The 19,466-nt window shown below is 43.5% G+C and overlaps 1 protein-coding gene across 6 annotated transcripts in view; it reads right to left on the reverse strand.

Annotated features, from left to right (window-relative positions):
- Positions 1 to 19,466, reverse strand: part of Satb2 (SATB homeobox 2) — a 179,041-nt gene that overhangs the window by 20,192 nt on the left and 139,383 nt on the right. For all 6 annotated transcript variants that reach the window (XM_052749484.1, XM_052749486.1, XM_052749481.1 and 3 more), the window contains one exon: positions 15,414 to 15,611. In XM_052749484.1, coding sequence (XP_052605444.1) covers positions 15,414 to 15,611 — 198 coding nt within the window. The remainder of the gene's footprint in view (positions 1 to 15,413; positions 15,612 to 19,466) is intronic.

The raw sequence follows: 19,466 nt of genomic DNA on the forward strand, positions 1-19,466 counted from the left end.
CAAAATTCTCTCCACTGGACTGCAGTGGCAAAGCACTCAACGGCAGTATTTCTCCTGTGGCTTTTTCCCCTGTTTTTATTACTATTATTATTATTATTATTATTATTATTATTATTATTATTATTTTTACTTTTCAGTGACTTGCCCCTAAACGCAACTTATTCTATTACCCACAGCAATAAGCTGAAAAATGACCAAAGCTTTTAGAAATCTGCATGAAAATTTGGTTGCCATAACTCATTTAATAAAAATCATGAGGAGTACCACGTTCTCCAAAGATATCAGATGTTTGACTTGGGGCAATAGGAAAGGGGGTCTTCTTTGGTGTCTCCTCTTCGGAGACTGATCATAGAACAAACCTATTATTAGTGATAGTATTTTTGAAACAAAACAAAGCAAACAAAACATGAGCCTTAATGCATGAAAGCTGTAAAAGACTGAGAAGCTGGTCTGACTGGAAAATACTATGTGTGTGTCAAAATGATTTTCTCTACCGTTTGTAAAAATGTAATTATCCATGAGGAGCTGTTACCCATGATACTACAAGGGTGAGGGGCTTCAAGGAAACCCATTGGAAGCTGAGGCTCGCCTTTGGTCTTCCGTCTCTGACACCACCATGTCTGAGATCACAAACCACGCTGGGATTTACCACATCCTTCTTGCAGCTATATATACAGCCTTGCAGGCTGTCTTTGGATTTTAATTCAAAACATGAGAAAGGGGGATAAGGGGGCAATGTGAGGATGAGAAAGAAAAAAAAGCAAAACCCTAAACCCAGTACCTACTTCCTTTTGAGAACAGAATAATAATCACAAATGCAGACTTTCAACTTTCTAAATAAATAATCTGATTTTTAATCCTCCCCCCCCCAGCTATTTATTAATATCAGATGTCTGGGCTGCGTCTTTGTAGCTCTGGAACTTACAAGTGGCTGTGCCTTTCCATCTGTGCCAAGATGTTTCAGGCTAGGCTTTGAAATGCTGCAAGTGCAGATGAACATGACATAGAGTAGGAACTGATTACAGACACATTCAGAGAGTGCTGAGGACGTTACACGTTCGTGTGGTGCAATGCGTTCCTCTGCTCCAAGTGGGCAAGTACAGAGAGGGCTGGAGTCCAGGCCACCACTAGCCCACTTCTGGCTCTCTTCCAGGAAGGCAGGCTACATTGGCCATCTCGCAAATAAGGTGACAAGGAAACTCTTGTCCTGGTTAATCAGTGCGTCTAACATGAAGATACATCAAAGACCTGTCAACTGATAGGACAGGATGGGACATTTGATTCAGATTATGCTTCACAAGCCAAGGACTCAGTGAATCTGTTTCTCTTTTCATCACACAGGGAACAACTGTGTTAACAGCGTTCCACTGTTCACTGGTGTAGCCGCTCTCTCATTGGAGGGTTTTAATCTTATATCAAGTACCCAAATGTAGAGTTCTCTCAAACATGTACCTTTAAATTATACCTACATGGAAGTGCTCAGCATGGACACATACCACAGTTCCTCCCACTTTCTGTTGCTATTCTTTAAGTACAGTGCTAACAAGAACTGTTCCACAACCACACCAAAAAAAAATAAAATAAAAAGTAAAAAATAGTGCTTAGGAAAGTGTTCCATGGAAAAATCATTTGGAGCCAGGCATGGTGGTGCCCACCTGTAAAGCCCAGCACATGGGCAGTAGAGGCAGGAGGATGTGGAATACAAGGTAAACCCCGCTACACAGTGAGTTTGAGGCCAGCCCAAGCCCCATGCAGCCCATCTCAGAAAATGGGGGGAGGGGGGCGCTAATTTGGATTATAGATATTGTGTGTGTACAGCCCACGTTCACTTTCATGTTTTATTCACTCAGTTCCCAACAGAAATAGGAAGATGTGTCCACAGCCACAAGTACTTGTCTTCACGAGGTTATATCAGTACTTTCAGTTTCCAGAGTTTGGAAGACTTTAAAACAAAGAACCTGCTCCTCATTCTGAGGTTCACAGCTTGCGCTCAGTTTCTCTTATCTAAAATAGCAATTCTGATTGGATAATTTGTTCCCATTTTCTACTTTTCTGAGTGCTTGGAAATGGCAGATTATGGGCTCCTCATGTGACGTGATTCAACACAGGGAACACAAGTAGATACACAGGGAAGCCTTTCACACAGACATACCCTGAAAATGAGAATTAAGTCAAAACCACTGGTACTTCCAGCAACACTCTCTGATGCCCTGATTTCTGATGTCACTCAGTTTCAGAAATAGCTGACTAAAAAAAATACATATACCATAGTGTTTGACAACTTATATTTATAAAAAAAAAGAGAGAGAAGAGACATGAATGATCAAGAAGTTTTCATTCTATTCTTTTTTAAAGTTGACTAGCATTTATTCAGTTTTGGATTGGTGAAGTGTTCAAAGATTAGCTCTCTGGAATTAGCACTCCCAATTGGCTTCTTGGCAAATTCTCAAAGTAAGGCTACCATGGTGGGTTTTATGCTTTCAATGGTGTACCAACAAGCCTCCCAGATTCCTAAAAATATAACAGGCTGGTATGGACTTACTCCAGGATACCTTGACTCTACTGGAAAGTGATACTACATCCTTCCTTTGACAGACCACACGCTGCTTCCCAACCTTCCTGGAATCCCTTTGCTTGGCCTGGCTTACATGTCATTTTACCAGTGCCAACATGGTTGGGATGACCCCCCCACACAACAGACAACTCCACCAAAGACTGTATATCAAAAGGTGAAGGGTTGTATGATTTGCAGTGAATGTGAACAAGAAACAACTTATGAGGACGTTGAACTTGTGGTCTTGGGGCTGTTGGCCTCGCCTGTTTGCTTGATCCCCCCATTTCTAGGGTCAAGCCAAGTAATAAAATAAATGAATGTCAGAACTTAGGCAGTTTCCCTTTAATTGGAAGTGTGCTTTTCTATCATTACAAGAGGAACTTCCAGACTTCCACTTAATAAAAATCAGCAGTAGTTTTCAGCTACGTTAGATCTCCGCACTAAGCGGAACCAGCTGAGAGGCCACTGGAGGGAGGTTTGGCTCCAGTGCTGGCTTTCTCCTGCCGGAGTCCCAGTTCTCAGTCTCAAGCAAACCCATTGGGTCAGAGTCTAATGGCAGCTGTTCGTAGTCTGCTAAGTTCTTGTTAATGTTCTTCTGCCAATGTCCTTCACTCTCCCTGGAGCGATGGGTTTTCGTTTTTTTTTTTTTTTTTTTGTTATTGTTGTTGTTGTTGTTTGTTTTGCTTTTGACACTCATGGAAATGAAACAGATGAAACAAAGAATGAGTGTTTCCCGTAGTAAAGAGCCCTAAAATCACCTAGCTCACACTATGACAATCTACAGAAACGGCACTTGGCTCTTTCCTTTTTTTTCTTCCATTGGACCAAATGCTCACTGACACAGAGGACAATTTTTATTCTTTTTATAAGACATAGAGGTTCCTGAAATCATGCATAAGCATCCTAAGGCAGCAATAAGCACACAGAAAATAGTAAATACTTGGGAAGTGCTATGATTTGGATGAGTGAACCCCAAAGGCCAATATATGAAAGGTTAGGTTCCCAGTGTGGTGCTAATAGGGGGCAGGAGAAGCTGAAGGACATGGAGCCTCCTGAGGGGTCCTGAGGTTACTGGAGGTATGTACTCCAAAGGTGCTGTGGGAGACCTCGCTCTTTTCTGCTTCCTGGCTTAAGAAGAAAGCAATCTCCTCCGCCACCCTTTGTTCCTATGTGTTGGTCCGATGGATAGCCTGAGCGATGGTACAACTTCTACTTAGCTGGGAACCTTTAGAACTATGAGACAAAATAACCCTTCTTCAATACAGTTCTTTCCTCAAGACCAGTTAATATTTTCCCTTAAGTCCACAAAGACCACCACAGAGCTGCTTCAGATGCACGGTCAAAGGTACTCGAGCATGGTTGCTGCACAGGCTCACAGCACCACAGCCTCAAAAACAGCCAAGTTCTAGCAGTTTTCAAGAAGTTGCTTTTTTTTTTTTTTTTTTTTTTGGTTTTTTCCAGACAGGGTTTCTCTGTGTAGTTTGGGTGCCTCTCCTGGATCTCGCTCTGTAGCCCAGGCTGGCCTCAAACTCACAGAGATCTGCCTAGCTCTGCCTCCCGAGTGCTGGGATCAAAGGCATGCGCCACCACCGCCCGGCGCATCTTTTTGCTTTTTAAGAATGGAAACATGATGAAGGAGGAGAAGTCGGAGGAGGAGGAGAACGAGAAGGAGAAGAGGAAACAGCAACAGCTACAAACCATTTTTTTCCCATCCACAACGCCATTTAATTCTTCCCCACAGAGGGCATTTTATTCAGAGCAAGAAGGCTTACAATGATGTTTAAAGGACTTTAAAATGGAGGAAGGTCAGGAGAAAGCAGACTGCTCTGAGTCTTTCCAATGGTTTCAAAACAACTGTATAACAAGCAGACCACAGTGCTCAGGTCACCACTGTCTAACAAGTAGACCACAGGTCATTCTCAGATCTTACTGTTAGAGAAGCATATATTGACACACCCTCAACTCAATCCTGGGCTCTCTTGAGTAGCAATTATTTCCTTCATCCCTGAAGTTAATAAGAATACTACCCGGGGGACTGGAGAGATGGCTTAGGGGCTAAGAGTGCTTGTTGCTCTTGCAGAGGACCTGGGCTTGGTTCCCAGCACCCACATGGCAGCTCACAACTGTCTACACTCCAGTTCCATGGGATCAAGCGTCTTCTTCTGACCTCTGATGGCAGTAGGCATGCATGTCATGCACAGATACACATGCAGGCAAAACACTCATACACACAAAAGAGTTTTATTCAGAGAATACTACCCAGAGTTTATCAACATTTCTCAGGTGCCTCCGAGCGAACCCCATCTCAGGTAAGCTTCACTGAATCTCAAGATTAGTGTGCTTCTCACTCTCTCCAAAAAGCTTTCAACAGCCACTGCAATCCCAGAATTCCCAGGAGAGGCCTTAGACTTCAGACCTTCCTCTTTAGCTACGCATTCACTGAGATGCAGCAGAGCTACGGCTTCATGGTCTAGTTAGAGAAAGCCCCTTGACAGTTTATAGTTCTTTAAAAGTGGGGGCAGGGCAAGCTTGATAACTCATTTGGATGTATTTGAAAATATTTCAATATTTAAATTAATGGGCCAGGTTGGTCGATTCCATTGGGTTCCCAGGATATACTTCCTGAAGTCTCAGAAAGGCAACTGGTCTGGACCTCCCAGCCTATTTCTGTATCACTTCGTTATGATTATCTCCAGGATCTGTGACCTTATTTGAGTAATGAGAACTAATCCAAAATATTGTGACATCATCACTCTGCAATCAACAGAGGCAATAGGCGGGGCCCTTCCTCGTGGGAAGGCCCTTCTCTGCAGATGGCCCTGCATTTCCTCTGTGAAGAGAAAGACCCCTCTCACCACAATTGCCCATGAATGAAAAGCACACTGGTAGAAATGGGAAGGAGAAAATGGGAAACGGGGCCCCTACAAAGCTTTTCTATGTCACAGCTCAATACAAACAGGGACTAGTTCACACCATGAACCTCCGAAGGGCCACAGACTTAGTCAAGGCATGCCCACTGAGTCGGGTGGTTTAGCTGGTGCCCTGACAAACGAATGAGCCCTTCCTTCCACAGTGCCACACAAGGTTGGAGAAGCCACTCTGGGTGGTAAGGATGAATGCAGCCAGGACATAGACACAAAAAAGTCTCTGTGTGGCCAGGGACAAATTAAGGGTGGGGCGGACACACTTATTTATCCATCTGTTTTCCATCAAAACTATTTTTAAAAACACCACTTGATTAGTAATCAGCAGATGTGATTTTTTGTGGAGCTATGTAAATCACTTTGGACTCCAGAACTGACTCAGAACGTCTGCTTGCTTCACACCTCCTAACAGTGTGTGTGTGTGTGTGTGTGTGTGTGTGTGTGTGTGTGTGTGTGTGTGTGAAGGTAATGTCATTCCTGAGAGGCTCAGTATATTCTGGAGTTGTTACTAGATTCATTCTGACAACAAAAAAACAGCAAAACAAAAAACCCAAACCACCCAACCAAACACCACCACCTTGAAGCAAAGAGATGGCACTCTATATTAGAACAAGGCATTAAACAGGGCCTGTGCTGCCACTACGAGACTGACTCTTGGATTTGGGGAAAGGGTGCAGAGGAAAATGGAAGTCTGTTAGAAATGCATCCTATGCACAGGGAAATCCTTCAGTGCGTGTGAAATCCTGTCTTAATCTCTTTTATATGCATGGAGCCTAGAAGAATGCCTGCTACATAAGGAGTTCAGTATTTGCTCAATAAAGCAATCAAAATGCAAGAATATAACCATCGTTCTTTGGAATTTCTCAATGACCTGCACTTTGCGAACAAATTTATCATCAGTGTTCATATTCTTTTCCAAAAGTTACATTTTGATAGACATCTCAGGAAGTAGAAAGGAATACACTTTCCTTTTCTGAGGTAAAATGTGAGGAGGCCTGGGATTAGAACAATGACTAGTCAGTATCTACAAGAGCCTTCATTTCAGGTTGGGTTAATCATTGCTACCTTCACAGGAGGGAGACAGGGAAGGACAGCTCGAATACACATTCTACCTGGTCTCTACTGCCTGCCTCTCTTTCTCACTGCGGTGTCGTTCACATTGGATCAGTTTGTCTCACCTCAAAGTTTTTAAGTCACTGTCCTTTATGCTCCTATGTTGAAAAAAAAATCATTTCACAGTAACAAAGAGAAGGAAAGAAGGAAGGAATGCAGATAGACAGGCAGGCAGGAAGGCAGGAAGGCAGGAAGGAAGGAAGGAAGGAAGGAAGGAAGGCAGGAAGGCAGGCAGGCAGGAAGGCAGGAAGGAAGGAAGGAAGGAAGGAAGGAAGGCAGGCAGGAAGGAAGGAAAAAGGAAGGAAGGAAGGAAGGAAGGAAGGAAGGAAGGAAGGAAGGAAGGAAGGAAGGAAGGAAAGGCAGAAAGTGGGCAACCCTGAGCTGACCCTAACAGATTCCAGAGCAATTTTTTTTTAGTTTTCTTTTTTAAAAAATTTATTTATTTTATGTGCATTGGTGTTTTTGCCATGGGTGTGGGGTCCCCTGAAACTGGCATTACAGACAGTTGTGAGCTGCCATGTGGGTGCTGGGAATTAAATTCAGGTCCTCTGGAAGAGCAGTCAGTGCTCTTAATCTCTGGGCCATCTCTCCAGCCCTAGATCCATAGTAATTCTTAAAAGAAAAGAAAATTAAGCCGTATGCTTTTTAGTACCATTTAGTCGTTTTTTAGATGTATTTTATGTGTATGGATATTTTCATGTGCAGCACATGCTCCAATTATTAAAACAGTGAGTCCAAGGAGATGCTGAACCCACTCTAAAGAAAACAAAGAGCAGATGCAGATAGAAATTCAGACCAAATTCTATCAGTATCTATAGTGCTTTGACTGGACACACAGAAGTGCACAGAAAATGCCAGAAAAACTGCAAAAAAAGAGGAGTAAGAGCATGAGCAGACAGAACTTACAGTCTCCTCCATCACTGGCTTCCCAGTGTAGACCTTTACGATTAAACACAGGTAATATAAATCTCTCTCAATATGATCTTATTAAACTTGTTCATCTCATTTACAAACCAGCTATCCTGACTGGTGTGTGTGTGTGTGTGTGTGTGTGTGTGTGTGTGTGTGTGTGTGTGTACACACATATATATCCAGACACCACCAGCCCCAAAAAAGAGTCCCAGGGGTCCTGCTCTCCTAAATGAGACTCTAGTTTTCTGGCTAAAGGGTGGCCCATGCAAAGGTTACTTAGGAGTAGCCCACAGTCCTTTGCTTTTCCACTTCCCATTATTCTTGAATTGTTCTGATACTTTGCCCAAGAAGGCTCTTCCAAACGCATTCTAACGCAGTATCTTTTGAATCAAGCTTTGGTGGTACTGGTTGGAAATTCATGCCAGGAAAGTCTGCCTTCAGGGGGATAAGGTGGACAGTTCAATTTCTCTTTGAGAGTAATCTAAAGTAGCAGTATGGAGTGAACAAAGTAAGCTGGCTTGAGAGAGGCCTGGAGGAACATCTCAACACAGAGCAGGGGACAAAGGCAGACTTGGGTTCTGAGGAGGAAGAATCAGAATTCAGAGAAACTGTGACTAGTACATAGAAGTTACAAAGTGGAGAAATTCAGACCATGTAGGGCAAATGAGGTACGGTTTGGAAGAAGAGCTCGTCAGAGAAGGAAGCTGGCATGGGGAGGGGCTGTGTTAAAGAGGAGAAGTGGGGTGGATCCACGTGCCTATCTGACACCCCCCTCCCTCTAGACAGCGAACCACACTAAGAGTCCTACACCTGGAGCTCCACAAAGTTCTTCACCTTCTGTCTCTTCTACTATGTTTCCAGACACAGCAGATACAGATTTGATATCGCATAGGAAGATAAAAGACTTTACTGAAACATTAAATTGAACCAAAGCAGGCAGACCCCCGTTCTCAAATGTATACTAAGAACCAAGCACACAGCAAGTGTCTAAGCCACTCACTACAGACCACCTGAAAGTGCTCTAACTCTGGCATTTCCCTGGGGGAGAACTTCTCAACACAGTTAGGGCTGTGAACACAGAATGAAAACACCAGTTTTCCAGAATCAAAAGAACTGGTCGCAAAAGAATGCAAATTTCTCTAGACTCCTGTGTAACATATTTTTAAAAATTAGACATATTGAAATCCTAACTGGTAACACAGAAATCAAGATTCCTCCTTGTGAGGACCAACTTCTTTGCACTCACCTGCCCCAATGTATTAAACAGGGCAAGAATTCACCACCATCTCTCCTTTATACCACAGTGAGGACTGAAAACTGGAACAGCATTCAAACATCAGGTTTTGCACAGGAGCTTGGAATGAACCCAAGAGGGAAAAAAATTGTAGTAACCTGGTTAGAGAATTTGCAAACATCCTTAATTAATTAATTGGCTTATCTATTTATTTTCCTTGAAGCTGTTCTTTTGGAAGCAGATTCATAATCAAGATAGTCTGTCCAACTAGAGTGGGAAGGCAGGGTGTCCTGCTCAGTGCTGACCCAACCTTAAACTCCAGCAACAGAAGTCCCATTCCAAGCTGTCTCAAATGCAGCTGATGGCAAGGGGAAAGGTCACTGGTCTCAAGTCTTTGACATCACACCAGTCAGTGAGGTACAAGTTTCTCTGTGCTGTGTGGCCTGTAAAAACCGGGAGCTCACAAATCTAAGCCATTCCAGCTGAATACTTAAAAATAAAATGGATATAAAAAAGCTGTACACACTGCAAGTCAGCTAAGAGTCGGTGTGCAGGAAATGCTGTTCTACAGCATACAAGTAAGTCAGACTCAGAAGGCAGATGGATGTGACTTCAAGTGCTCACTTGGAGCAGGTTACTCAACTTCTGTAAGCTTAACCTCTCCTCTTCCCAAGTAGATAAAAACCAACCATGCTCTTGGTTTTTCACAATTGAGTAAAGATGATAAAATTATAAAATCTCACATTTGGAAAGCCTGGCTTTCAAAAAGACTAATTGCTGCCAGAGAAGAAAGAAGGAGGATGGGGTGAGGAGGAGGAGGAAGAGAGGGAAGTGGGGGGTGGGGATGAGGAAGGGGGAGGGGAGGAGAAGGAGCCAGAGAAAGAGGGGAGATGGAGAGGAGAAGGGAAGGAGGGGGGAAGGAGAAGAGGGAGAAAAGGGAGGGAGGAAGCTTCAAAAGTATTACTGTTATTATTAATACTGGATTTCATACAGGGAAAAATTCAGAGTCAGCCTGGACATACAATGTTCTGCTTTATAGATGCACTGATGGTCAGTCTAGGCCAGGAATTGCAACTCAGGCACTATTAGCATGTCCTCCAAGTCTTGTTTGGGGGATGGTTTCACATACTGTTGGGTGTTTGGCAGCGCTCACTTAGACACGAGTAGCATTCTCAAATTGTAATAATCAAAAATGTTTCCAGACACTATCGAATATTCCACAGGGGACAATGTTGCCCTGGTTGCAAGCCATTGGTGGCCACGAGCAGCAGGAAAGTTGTGACTTAGAAGATGCTAAGAACTCCCAGAGCCTCGGTCCAGATGAGCAAAGGCACAATGATGGTGCATGGCTGTCACCACCAGGTCTCATGCTCTCAATCAACGTACAGCATAGAATTTTAAAACAAGCATTTGTTTCCAAAGTGCTTAGCTAGCTCCTAACTCCCGAACTTAGAAAACAACCACAGAAATACTCTAGTGGAAACACAATAAAACAGTAACACACAGACTCCACCAACACAAACAATTTGGTGGATGCTCCCCAGTCAACCCTGCTCAGGGACCAGTCACAGAATGAGCAATGTCCTTTCTTTTTCAGAACAAAATGTGGTGGGAGGCAAGCACAGATGCCAACCCCCACCCCCACCCCCAGCCCCCACCCCCACCCCCACTCGGTGTTTTCACACAGCTGGAGGTGCTGGCTTCGGTCTAGGCTCAGTGACTACTCCAGTTTTTCCAACTGTAAAGGGGAGTTGGTACTAAGGAATACCTGGATACGGTTAGTGTTTGATTCTAAGCTGAATATATCCATTTGTTCTAGGGCAATGGTCCTCAACCTGTGAGTCTCAACCTCTTTGGGTGTCAAACGACCCATCACAGGGGTCACCTAAGACCATCGGAAAACAGTTACTTACATTATGATTCATAACAGCAAAATTACCATTATGAGTTAGTAACAAAATTAATTTTAGGGTTGGGGGTCACCACAACATGAGGGTCACAGCATTAGCAAGATTGAGAGTCACTGCTCTAGGGCCTCAGGTTCTAACACCCATGTGGGAGAAAGCACTATATCCACAAGAAATAACTTTTTCCCAACTTGTTAGAGTGAAAAATGGAATTTCTTTCACTGTTTTTTTTTTTTTTTTTTTTTTTTTTGCCTTTGTCAGAGAATGTTCTAGTTTGGCTTAGTTTGCCTTGTCATGTGCCTACCCTCTGATTTACTTATTATATTTTATGTGTATGAGTGTTTTGCTTACATGTATGTGTGTGCACCATGTGTGTGCCTGGTGCCCATGGAGGTCAGAAAAGGGCATCAGTTCCAGGACACTCTGGAACTGGAGTCATGGCCACTATGAACCACTATGTGGATGCTGGGAACTGAACCTGGGTTCTCTCCAAGAACAAGTGCTCTTAACTGATGAGCCATCTCTCCAGCTCCCTTGTCTCACCTCTCTTGATCTTCTCTGCAGTACCTATGTTTGAACTCGAGGCATCATGTGGATGGGTGTTTCTCAATGCTTTTCCCCGATGAGGCTTTTTACGTTGTTGTCTTTCCTGAAACGTCTCCCCTCTTCATAAAATCTGAATGCCAGAGACATGCATCCTGCCTCTCTATGCTACATTGCTGCAGAGGACCACATGCTACTACGAGTCAGGGATTTCTGCTCTTCCCAGGATCCAGTGTTTACTTCCCTTGGGACAATATACCTCTTAATGTGAACATAGGGTATGTATAGCTTTACAAAGTGTGTTCAGCGCTAAAGCCAGTTTCTACTCAATGGGCTTAACTGGGGTTGCTAAAGAGACTTAGAATTCCCCACAGAAACCCAGGAAAGCCAGATAACTCAACAGGACCTGAAAACTACATATTCCCTGGGGAAATATGAGTTCCAAGAAGGAGACACGTCATTCTTCACCGTGACCAAATATGGGACTAACTACATTCCTACATGGCCTTAAGCTCATTGTAGTCTCAACTATACCCCTGATTCATCTCTGATGGGAAATTCCATCAAAGATGCACTTATTAACCAACAAGCAAAGGCTTAAGTCAAGATGATCAAACCATACTGTGTGACATTCTCAAAGAACTGATAGAAGTAAGTGGCATGTAGAAAAATTTAAAGTCATAATTAAAGACACTATGGTTTTGATGCAGCAGCTTTAGAAGTAGAGATGAGACCACCAGGATCAGGTGACCTAACTGTGGCAGAGACATAACAAATGCAGAGTTTACAACAATAAAGTGGAATGGATGTGTGTATAAATGCACAGGGTATGCTGATGTGAACAGACGGATATGATGGCGAGTGGATCCCCATAGAAATGGTGTGGACTTCTTGACCCTGGTGGGCCACATCTTCTGACTGTCTGGATTTCATACAGATTCTTCCAGTTTCTAATCTTGGGTTTAAACCTTTATGATGCCAAATGAAGTATATTTACAATGCACATAAAACCATGAATTTTTAAATTCTGTCTGCAAACAATGGGTACAAAACAGTAGGCTGTGATCTGAAGGATGTCTCAGAAACCTCCAGATGAAGATGGAGACAAAGAGCCCCTCCTTTGACCCAGTGTATCTCCAGAACCCAGGTCAACAGACCAGTCTAGCAAGTCATTATACCCAGAGATCACGGTCTCTGATCTTCATCATTTAAGAAAAACTGGAGACTAGTATACCCAATTATCTAATAAAATTAAATGGTACCCTTCCACAGCCACAGACAGGAGACCTCTCTGTATTTTATTATGCTGTATATATGAGAAGCCCCTATCCACCACTAATTTCATTCATCCTTAGTGGTTTAGTGATGGCACATTTCCTACCCAATTAGACAAAAGGCAACATTGCTACGCCAATGGTAAGCTTAGAGGTGGACTTTAAAGTTCCTAAAACATGTAAGCATAGCTATCTTTTTAAAATTGTAGCTGACACAAGGGCACAAGGTAAACCTCGACTCTTAAGTCCAGTGGCCTGGCGCCTGCTCAGCTACAGACATCATCTTAGTGATGTGGTAGATTCCAACCAACATCCTCTACCAGGCCCATAGGCTGTGTCAGCCGCATTCTCCAGTCTAAGAGTATTACCAGCTGTTTTCAGTTGTTTTCCTCAGTTCTTGTATTATGATTGTAATAAATAATTAATCCATAGCTTTGTATTTCTCTGACAAACATAAATTCAGAAAAGCAGTGTCATTCACAGGGAGGCACAAGGTTTTACAGTAGCAGTAGGATCAAGATCACCAGTATGTAGGGTGCATTCAGTGTGGAGGAAGTCACCTTATATCAATCCCTTAGCTAAGATCTGTATGATACGAATAAACTTTCCTAAAGCAAGTGACTTTATCTTAGTCATGCCGGAAGCCAACACAAATCGGCACAATGTGCTGAAAAGTGCAAAGGCTGATTTTGCTCACCCGTTAACTATTGCCGGCACACTCTAGTTCAGACCCAGGGAACGCAAGAGAACAACTGAGTCACCCACCTGTCTGAGAGTTAGTTCACTTCAACTGGTCAACTCTGTGACCACTAAACTGGATATTCTCTCATCAACCCAAACACTGAGCCACACAGATGAGAATGTCTGCACAGGAATCCAGACAAGTATAGTATGGGAGCTATTATCAAGATGAGGAGTTCTTCCACTACAATAGACAATGGGTCTTCATAGTGCTATTTCAAATTTCTGTGTTCTATAATCCCAGCACCTGGAGGCTGAGGCAGAAGGATCTCAAATTTGAGGTTGACTTGGGCTACCTAGGGGAATCCTGCCTCCAAAAGCTCAAACAACAACAATGCAAAACCAAAAACCTGTGAGTTTCCACTTTCATTACTGTTGAAATGGTTCCACCTGCCACTACTATCAAGAATAAAACTTTAAAACAAGTGTTTTCTATTGTATAGGCCTAAGACAGCCCCTTGAATAAAACCCCATGCAAAGGGACTGGTCTCTGACATAATCTTTGGTGTTCTATTGGTTCAAAACAAAAGTCTGGACCAGTTTATAGCAAAATGAGAAAAGCAGGGGGGGTTGATAGTGAGATTTTCATGGGGTTGAATTTCTACAGTTGGTGTGATCCTTTGTCTGACACTACTTCATGGATGTGCTTAGTATTCCACAGTACTGAACATTACAAAATGATACTGCAAATGACCAGAGGCTTCTCTGGAAGTATTCAAATCAATTTATTTTCTAAAATAAAGGGTTGGTAAACTATATTGGGCCCTCTCTAATTTGAAGAAATTAAAACTCTGAAAGCCACTGCTCTGTGTGACTCAGTATACTGGTCTAATTATCTGGAGGGAGGTTCCTTGGTGTTTGGATGAAGCCCCGGCCAGGAAAAGATCAGGACAGAGAGAAAGGAGGATGTGCCTTGAGGCTCGGCCTCCCACAGTGAGCGGCTCTGCTATTCACTAACACGGACCCTCCTGTCCACAGCTCTGGGTTCACCGAGAACTTTGCAAGACACTGCCTCAGTGTACCCATGAGTCACAGCGTAACTTTGTCCAGAGAAACTGACAACTCAAAGCATGAGAGCTTTGGCTGAGATTCCAGTACTTGACAAAATGTAGTTAGATGGGCCCCTTCACTTCTGGCTGCTCCCCAGGCATGTGGGCGGAGCAAAGGCAAGGGGACATCCTTCGCCATCTCTACTAGTACATCTGTGTCATAGACCATACCTCACGACCCTTCCCTCATTATCATCTTCTATTCCGCTCTTCACACACCTGTGCACACACCTGTGCACACACATGCACTCTTGCCTCAGTTTTTCGTGTGTACATAGAGGCTAAGTCAAAGAGAGGTCTTGGAAGGCCCCCTTTGCAGCAGTCAAGATTCCTGTTACTGGGACTCAGGGTCAAACCAATTTATGTGCCAAACTCTACCAGGACACTGGTTAACAGTTCTCGAAAGCAACTGACTTTCGATTCAGAAGAAGACAGTGAACTCAGCTACATCAGAAAGAAAGATTTCTTTCAATGTGCCTGCAAAACAAAGCAACAAAGCATGCTGCCCAGACTTGTCAAAGTGGAACCTGGAGACAGCACAAGTCTTAAAATCTCTCATGATTTCTCCCAGGGCTTCCGTTGAAGTTGAAGGTATTCCTCGGGTCAGGAGGCTATTTCTTCAGTTTCCACTCATCAAATACTACCTGAAGAGTTCTGGATCAAAATTTGCTTAAATTTTTCTTTAGAAAACAAACAAACTGATAGGCCAGGGACTCAGGGGGTAAAGGCGTTTGATGCCGAGCCTAGTGACCCAAGTGGGATCCCCAGGACCCACATAGTGGAAAGCAAGAACTGATCTCTGCAAGTGGTCCTTGGAGTGCCACTGCGCTATGCCATGTGTGTGCACATGCACACATACACAGCTAAATAAAAGTTAAAAAAAATACAATGAAAAAACTGACGGAGACGATATTTAATATCCGAGTGATCTGGGATCACAACCTCAAAGCATGTGCTGTCAGGGACCTCTGCCGTTGGCATTGGATTTCCCAGTCACTTTCGTCTGGTGTAAGCACACACACAAACGGTACCTGCTGTGATGACAGGTTTCTCTGTCCTCAGGACAGGGGACCGGTCCCCCGCTCATCGGAGGCAGTGTGCCCCCTGACCCTGGGCAGCTGCTGCCAGCAGAAAGCCCTGCCGGGGCTGGGGAGACACTGACCTGCACAGGCTCGGGCGGGAGCTGCACCACATGCTGCATGCGCTCGCTATGGTGATGTCGCGATTCTTCCTCATAGATCACATCCCTCTCGTGTTGGGGAAGATTCAGGAAGCGGCGAATAGTGCAGAGATTCTCCCAAAGGGTGCGGTTTTCTGGGCTGGGGTTTTCCTTCCAGCGAAGCAGTTCACAGAGCCAGCCCTGGAGAGAAGGAGGTCATGTGAGTTAGGACTGCCGGGTGCAGAGCAGCTGTGTGGGCCTGGACTTTATCCCCCAAACCATGTTTTTATGGCAGAATTATTCCCACCAACTGTAGTAGCGACTGAAAAGGTCCAACTCTTAAATCCAAACAGTCACGTGAATAGTTATGCCAATGTGAAGAGTCTTCACACTTTTTGTTTTTATTTTTTATCTTTTTGAGATAAGCCCAGGCCGGCCTGAAATTCACTGTGTAGCCAAGAATGACCTTTGCCTACAACTCCCAAGTACTGGGATCACAGGCTTGTGCCACAATTCCTGTTTATGGGATGGTGGGCCAGGTGATATAAAACTCAGGACTTCCTACATGCTAGAAAAGCACTCTACTAACTGGGCTATATCCCCAGGCCTAAGAATCTTTATTCTGATTTAAAAAAATATAACACCTTCCTATAGAATACATTCAATAAGTTTCTATCTTTTTTTTTTCATTTACAGGGTTTTTCTGCATAGCCCTGGTTGTCCTGGAACTTGCTGTGTAGACCAGGCTGGCCTTGAACTCAAGAGATTTTCCTGCCTTTGCTTCCCAAGTGTTAAGATTAAAGGCGTGTGCCATCACCACCTAGCTCTCAACGAGTTCTTCTTTTATTTTCTGATTATTTTTAATTTTATGTCTATTGGTGTTTTGTCTGCATGTATGTCTGTGTGAGGGTGTCAGATCCCCTGGAACTGGAGCTACAGACAGTTGTGAGCTGCCATGTGGGTGCTGGGAATTGAACCCGGGTCCCCTTAAGAGCAGCTGGTGCTCTTAATCATTGAGCCATCTCTCCAGTGCCATCCATGAGTTTCTTAATAAACACTAAAACTGAATCTTCTAGATGCACAAATAAGATGACAGTTACCCACTCTCTAAAGGAATATTTATTTTTCAGCCATAATGTTTTAGAAATTTACCCAACTGGTTTGTGTTTCATTCTACAGAGAGGAAAGACAAATACGCACATATTATAAGATGGCAAATTAAAAAAAAACAAAAAAGGGAAAAATAATGTCTTGGTGTCAATACCACTGAGTCCTCTAGGGAGGAAATGGCCTTCTGATCACTAGTAACCCTGCAAACAGAAACAACAGCCTTGGCTAGACTAAAAGCAAAGGTACATTGCCTTTATCTATGAGGCCGCCTCAGGCTCCAAGTCCCCTAGCCATCACTTCCCTCCACACCACACCTGCAGGAAGGTACGCAGTGGATCAGACTGCACCTGCAAATGTCTTGTCCCAACTCTGCCATCCGGATGTTCTCTCTCCTGCAACTGCAGGAGAGAGAAAGCGCAATGCAAATGATGGCTATATGAAAATAACAGAGGCTGTCAACATCGCTCACTGACTCATGTCAAAATATTTTACCCAGTAGCTTCCTAACCCATCATTTCCGAGCTACGCCGCTAATTTTAAAAATCAAGCACTGTCCCACATTACATCTCTTGCAAAAGGGTAGACTTTTTTTTTTCTTTCTTTCTTAAAAGGTGCATAAACAGAACTGACTTGGTGAGAAACAAATCCCAAACCTCAACATATTCTCTAGCATCGCCTGCAAGCCAACGAAAGCTCCTGACACGCATCATGAAAAGCCCCTATAATATCATAAGCTGTTGTTTGTCTAGCTCTCCACTGTGTCTTCTGCCTTTACCCAAAAAAAGGCAAGATTTGATTATCTCCGCTGCATCAGCCAAGACAGCAACACCAGCTGTTCGCATTGTGCAGCCTCCTCCTCACGGCCTCCATGTTAATAACCTGATCATTCCATTTTCCTCTTGAACTGCCGGCTGCAGCATCGAGAAGAGACAAAAACCCCAGGCCCGTGTGCAGCAGCTGTAGGCACTGAACTGTGAAGCCACCGGGGATTTATAAACTAATCTGTAACACAACACTGCCTTGTTTTTACAAGTGAGAGGCCACATTTGCGCAGACCTGATCTTTTCTTGCAATAAACTGGGAGCTTGGGAGAGTTAGAGGGTTAGGAAGAATGAAAACAACGTTTCTTAGCGTTTGCTCGGAAATGTTTTCCCAAGCATTTTTATACTCCTGCCCCCCCAACTCAAGAGACAGGTAATGGTTAATTTTCAAGTGCCATCCATGCACATGCAAAATGAAGATAAATTTATCAGTACCAGAAAATAAATTATATTTTAATAAAAATCTCCTGGTCCCAAAGTGTTTTCTCAGGGGTTCCTTTATACAAAGGAAAGAATTCTTGAGATGGAAAATAAACCATCTGTGGAAAAATTAAGCTCCCATTTCTGTGTCTTTTCACAGATCTGAATAAGTCTCTAGTGAACTCTTTCAAATGTTTCAAACAGGTATGTTTAACATCTCCCAGGGGAGGCGATAGCATGGAGGCCAATCACTGGATAGAAAATAAAAACAAAAACCTACATCTGTTAAAAGATCAAGTTCTGAGATAGCCAGATCTTAAGGAAGACAGCACCTGCTGTTCTGCTTGAGGGATGAATTGCATTGTGGGAAGCCGCAGCTTGAAAGGAGACAGGTGACAGCTGAGTGGTATCTCCACTTATGACACTTGGAATGTCTCGCACAACATTCATCGCCACATTTGATTTATATGCGCTGTTATAATCTGCACTCATTACAATCACTTAGAACAACACTATAGGCTCGTTATGGACCGTGTGCTGGCTGCCATCGGTCTTTAAGAAGTGTAGTGCTCAATTTGCCCACTGACATGCAAGGGCTTGACCTTGAAGCTATTAGGGAAGTGGATTAGACACAAATGTGATCATGTGTGCAGACATAAGCAAACCAAATTAATTTCTGGCATAGGAAAGTCGCCAACGAGGCCCTGTTCTTAGGACAGCAGAGAACTTCCTCAAATCCCTAATGGGCTGAGCTGATGGCATGTTTAAGGGAACCCAGTTTTGAAGATGAAGCAAGCACATTCATGGTATTTAGAGGGTTATTAATCTAGTTTCCCTACAAAGTGTTTGCTTGGCTGATCAGATTAAGGGATGGAGCCTTCAACAGTGCACCCCCACCACAGCAGGCCCCAAGAAATCTGTGATACTTCACAGCCTTGGCCATATTGCACCATGTGTACCCAGATGCTTCAATAATTAGCTTATGAATGTATCAGCTGGTTCTGTGATTTTTATAAATAATAACTAACCCGCGGAGCAGAAAGCTTGTTGAGATCCTCGCACCAGCACAAAGTGGTGAGGTGCTCCTAACTCAAATCTGCTCTACAAAACGCAGATATTCCCACTAGCAGGACTCCTGCGATGCCATTTATATAAATATTTATTTCTTATCTGAAATGGCAGTGCATTGGGGGGCCGGTTTTCTTCTTGTCGGCCATGATTTGCTAGCTCCTCACTTTGACTCACTTGCGCACTCTGGACACTTCACGCCACCCCTCCTCCTCACCTCCCATCCCACCCATCATCTTTTTATTCACACCATCCCTCCACCAGGCTATTTGGACACTGATCTCTGTCTTCTCAATAGGGCCTCCTATTTGCTTGTCTGGTGGCTAACGATTGTGTAAAGAAGTGCCATGCTGCTGCATGAACACATACCTGTGTGACTGAGTGAACCCATCACAGAAGAAATAAAGGGTCCCTACGTTAGGGTTTTTTTTTTTTCATTTATATAATTTTTGCATGCCATCCAAGAAAGTTTTGCAGTATCGGGCAAAAAAAAAAAGTGTAAATGTCAAATAAAACAGTGACAGATGACTGTATTCTCTATTGAATAGCACTGTTTCTGTGGTGCATGTTCAATGGGAACTCATGAATTATTAATAAACAAGTCTCCTTTTTCTGTTAAAAATCTGAAGTAGGTTTT

This window comes from Peromyscus californicus, unplaced genomic scaffold (genome assembly GCF_007827085.1).
Source record: "Peromyscus californicus insignis strain IS unplaced genomic scaffold, ASM782708v3 Scaffold_21__1_contigs__length_65335640, whole genome shotgun sequence".
NCBI lineage: Eukaryota > Metazoa > Chordata > Mammalia > Rodentia > Cricetidae > Peromyscus > Peromyscus californicus.